Consider the following 4,433-nt stretch of genomic DNA (forward strand, 5'->3'; position numbering starts at 1 on the left):
ACAGGTCCTGGTGGGAACAGCTGTCCCACAGTGCTCTGACAGTGCCAGGGGAATTGGTGTGATGCTCCCTGTAGGCTTGGAATGATGGTGAGGGTGTGAGTCTGCTGGGGTCTGCTCTGGGGAGGGCTCAGTGGTGCAGGTCACTGCAGGGAGGCACAGAATCAATAGGAATTAGTGTTCATGAGGTTTTCATCCCTGACCACAACTGCAGAGCTAACAGCTGTCCCACAGTGCTCTGACAGTGCCAGGGGAATTGGTGTGATGCTCCCTGTAGGCTTGGAATGATGGTGAGGGTGTGAGTCTGCTGGGGTCTGCTCTGGGGAGGGCTCAGTGGTGCAGGTCACTGCAGGGAGGCACAGAATCAATAGGAATTAGTGTTCATGAGGTTTTCATCCCTGACCACAACTGCAGAGCTCTGCAAGTCCCACTTGGGTTTTGTTTCCAAGCAAACCAAACAAAAATCAAACTCATTGTCACTTTCTCCTGCCCTCCCAGGAGTCAGCGTCACGACACACCTGACCCATCCCCTCCCAGGCGACAGCGTCATGATACACCAGACCCATCCCCTCCTCGAAGGCAGCGACAGCGTCACGATACCCCTGACCCATCCCCTCCCAGGCGACAGCGTCACGACACCCCAGACCCGTCACCTCCTCGAAGGCAGCGACATGATACCCCAGACCCCTCACCTCCTCGAAGAAAGCGACATGACACCCCTGATCCATCCCCTCCCAGGCGGCAGCGGCGTCGCGACATATCTGACACTTCCCCTCCCAGGCGGCGGCGTCACGATACACCAGACGCGCCACCTCCTCGACGGCAGCGTCACGATACACCTGACCCGTCACCTCCTCGACGACAACGTCACGATACACCAGACCTGTCACCCCCCAGGCAGCGACGTCGCCATGATACCCCTGACCCGTCCCCTCCTCGAAGACAGCGTCACGACACCCCAGACCTGTCACCCCCCAGGCAGCGGAGGCGTCACGACACCCCAGACCTGTCACCTCCCCGGCGGCAGCGCCACGACTCATCACCTCGGAGGGAGAAGCCTCCTGGGTCCCCTGGTGTGAAGAAGCAGAGCAGAACGAAAGGTGAGTGTGAGTCCAGGTGTATCTCACCTGCCCCGTGCTGTGGGCACTCCCTCTGGTGCCCCACACAGGTGCTCATCCCTTAGGTGCAGCTGGTGCTTGTAGTTGCGCTTGTGCAGAGCTGGGCCGCGATTCACCCGAGAGTTACCTGCAAAGGATGAAATTCCCAGTTCTCTCAGCATTTCCATCTCTTCAGGTGTTGATTTTTGTAGGCGTTGTGCTCACACACCACTGTTTCCTGCTGTGGGACTAAACCTGTGATTTTCAGTCAGTCTCTGCTTTTCCTGTAGATGCTTTTCCTGCCACAAACACACGTAGGCAGGTGCCACCCCTCAGGTGCCTGAGGCACAGCTCTATCCCTCTGTCTCCATCAAGAGGTACCTGGAACACCTCTGATGCAGCCTAGGCCATGCCCACAGTAATTCCCTAAGTGTGATCCTCTGGGGTGGAATCAGCAAATCTTCACATCCTGATTTATCTCCCCCAGGACGGACTTCGCCAGCCGGGAGGGATCAGCACAGGTCTCGGAGTCCCCTGGACCATTCCCCTCATCGCCGGGACACCAAGGGGTCTCCCAAGAAGGTAAACGTTGCTGCTTTCCATTCCAGCTGCACATTGCTTCCACAGTTTTCCATCAACAGGAAGCGGAAGGAAGTTTTCGTACAGGTGGCTTTGCCAGGATTCTCTCTGCTCTGTCCCTTGTGGTTTTGGGCCGCCCTTTGCTTCCTCTCCAGCTCACTGCACTGCTCCCAGCCAGCTTAAACGTTGGTTTGGTTTGCTTTCCAGGCAAGCACCATGTCATCCGGGGTCAGAGCTGGCCTGGTGTCAGCTGATGTGCTGCGGAGGGAGCAGCAGGAGCTCCGGAAGCCTGACAGGAGCATCAAGCACCTGGAAGGTAGGAGTGTGGGGACATGGCCTGAGCCCAGCTCGTCTCCTGCTTGGCTTCAGCTGCCTTGGTGCTGTGTCAGGCCCTGATGTTGGGGTGCTGGTGGGTGAAAGGATTTTCCTTTGCCTGCTAAGGAGCTGCTGGATATTTAGAGACCTTGAGGTCTTTATGGGGCAGCAGGGAAAAGCAGGAGCTGTGATCCTGCCTGGCTGTGGGTGACAGGCTCTGTGGGAGAGTAGGACAAGCGAAAGGAAAGTCACAGTTATAGTCACTGAATTGTCTGGAGGTGATAAAACATGACAACACGTGTGACTGGAGTCACCTTTCCCCTGCAGAGGAGTCCCGGAACGCCGCGACCGTGTTCCGAGACAAGACTGGCCGCAAGAGGAACCTGGCACAGGAGCAGCTGGAGCAGAGGCTGAAGGCTGAAGCAGAGGCCAAGAGAGAGGAGCAATATGCCAAGTGGGGAAAAGGGTAAGTAAGGGTCTCCTGCACTCCCAAGCACAGTCCTTGGGCCTCACATCTCCTGCCTTCAGCCCAGTTTGGATCTGCTTCCAGTGTGGCGTTCTGGTGTGTCACTTTGTCCCAGGTTTGAGCCTGGGACCGGGAGGGTGCATGTTCCATGTGTCTTACAGACCCCTCAGTTATTCCCTCTGGTGCTGGAGGTGCACACACAGTGAGAGTTCAGGAGTGTGATCCATCCTGCAGATTGAATAAGTCCCAGGAAATGATTGCTTGCATTTGGGTGAAACTGTGTGTTTTTCTAGGCTGGCACAGGAGAGGCAACAGCAGCAGAATGTGGAAGATGCCATCAAAGAGATGCAGAAGCCCTTGGCCCGTTACATTGATGACCAGGACCTGGATCGAATGCTGAGGGAGCAAGAGAGAGAAGGAGACCCGATGGCTGCCCTCATCAAAAAAAGGAAGGCCAAGGAGAACAAGGAGAAAGGTTTGGCTCTGCAGTTACACCTGTGTGTGGTTTAAGGCCTCAGCAGTGGGGGAGGATGGGACCACCTCGCTGTGCTGAAAACAGCTGTTTTGCTCTTTTTGTTGCAGAAAAACCCAGGTACAAGGGACCAGCACCTCCACTCAACAGGTTTAACATCTGGCCTGGACATCGGTGGGATGGTGTGGACAGGTACTTGTTCCTGTGGGAATAAGAGTGAAAGCAAATGAATTTTGCTTCAGGGAGTTGACAGGGTAAAGATTCCCAGCTATTGGATGACTGAGGTTGTTGGCAGTTGGAAGGTTGGATGGGTTAAGTTACACCTGGGACAGAAGGGAGTGAGGCTGGTGCTGCCAGCAGGGTGTGAGCAGCCTCAGAGGCACAAACTGCTGGTGACCAAACTTGTAGCATCTCTAACAAGTTTTGTGGCTTCTGAGAAGCTTCTGCCAAGCAGCTCCTGGTGACCAGGGTGTCCCTTTGCAGGTCCAATGGGTTCGAGCAGCAGCACTTTGCCCGGATTGCCAACAGGAAGGCAGTGCAGGAACTCGCGTACAAGTGGAGCGTGGAGGACATGTAGAGGAGATCCTTGCAGAGCTCCTGGAGCGACGCCACGGACATCACCTGCTGCCAGAGCTGTTCCTTGCAGAGCTCCTGGAGCGACCCCACGGACATCACCTGCTGCCAGAGCTGTGAGGAGTGGCCTGCTCTCCCGGGAACAAGCCCTGTCCTCAGCACTCAGCATCCCAGTGGACCATCTTCCGAGAGGCAAGGCTGGATCTGGAGGAGAGGATCTCCCGATCGCACTGAGACCTGCAGCTGTGCTGCCTGTAAGTGTCCACTGCCCTCTGGAGCCCTCAGCTCTCTGGTGCAGACACTGCTTTTTGGTCCCTTTACTTGTTTTCTAATAAACTCTTCTTGTTTTATGCCAAATGCTTTGACCTCTGAGGGCAATTCCCAAGTCTTCAGGTGTCGTAAATCTCAGGTGAAAATATGCCGAACACTTGGTCACGAGAGAGTTATCCTCATGTAGTAGGTTGTTCTGCTGTAGAACTCAGGTTAAGTTTGATTTCTGTTAAGTTTATGTAGTTATGCATAGGTTACAGAGTCACCAACATGCAGAGAAGTTCAAGCTCAGCTTCTGGCCCTGTCCAAGCAGGAAACTGAGAGGGAATGCTCTGGTGCCACAAGAGGTTCTTGGAGCAGCAAGACCCTCAGGAGCCCCAGCAGCCCTTCAGGGGTTGATTTCTTGTGGAAGTAAATGTATGGAGAGTGGTTGAATCACTTCCCTCATATTTTTGAGTAGCTGCTACCCCCAGATCCCTCTGGACAGTGCTGATCTCGGTGCTTTCCCCCCCCTGCTGCTGCTTGGGGCTCGCTCTAGTGTGAAGCCTCCCAACCCCTCTCCTGTGATCACATTTGTTAGCCTCAGAGCTGGAGGCCAGGCAGAGCTTCCCCTAATCCCTGCGTGCCAGAAAGCACTTGTGGAAATAAATACAGTTGTTCCTGC

General features: G+C 55.0%; 1 protein-coding gene across 1 annotated transcript in view; it reads left to right on the top strand.

Moving 5' to 3' along the window:
* The window catches only part of LOC103805396 (BUD13 homolog), a gene marked incomplete at its 5' end in the record, with an annotated part of 4,360 nt that extends 857 nt beyond the window's left edge, over positions 1-3,503 (top strand). The window contains 8 exons of the mRNA XM_009078046.1: positions 535-738; positions 778-1,097; positions 1,582-1,682; positions 1,881-1,989; positions 2,316-2,454; positions 2,748-2,929; positions 3,037-3,118; positions 3,410-3,503. Of these exons, the coding sequence (XP_009076294.1) occupies positions 535-738; positions 778-1,097; positions 1,582-1,682; positions 1,881-1,989; positions 2,316-2,454; positions 2,748-2,929; positions 3,037-3,118; positions 3,410-3,503 (1,231 nt within the window). The remainder of the gene's footprint in view (positions 1-534; positions 739-777; positions 1,098-1,581; positions 1,683-1,880; positions 1,990-2,315; positions 2,455-2,747; positions 2,930-3,036; positions 3,119-3,409) is intronic.
* Between the last annotated feature and the right edge of the window lie 930 nt (positions 3,504-4,433).

This window comes from Acanthisitta chloris, unplaced genomic scaffold (assembly GCF_000695815.1).
Source record: "Acanthisitta chloris isolate BGI_N310 unplaced genomic scaffold, ASM69581v1 scaffold21977, whole genome shotgun sequence".
In the NCBI taxonomy this organism is placed as follows: Eukaryota; Metazoa; Chordata; class Aves; order Passeriformes; family Acanthisittidae; genus Acanthisitta; species Acanthisitta chloris.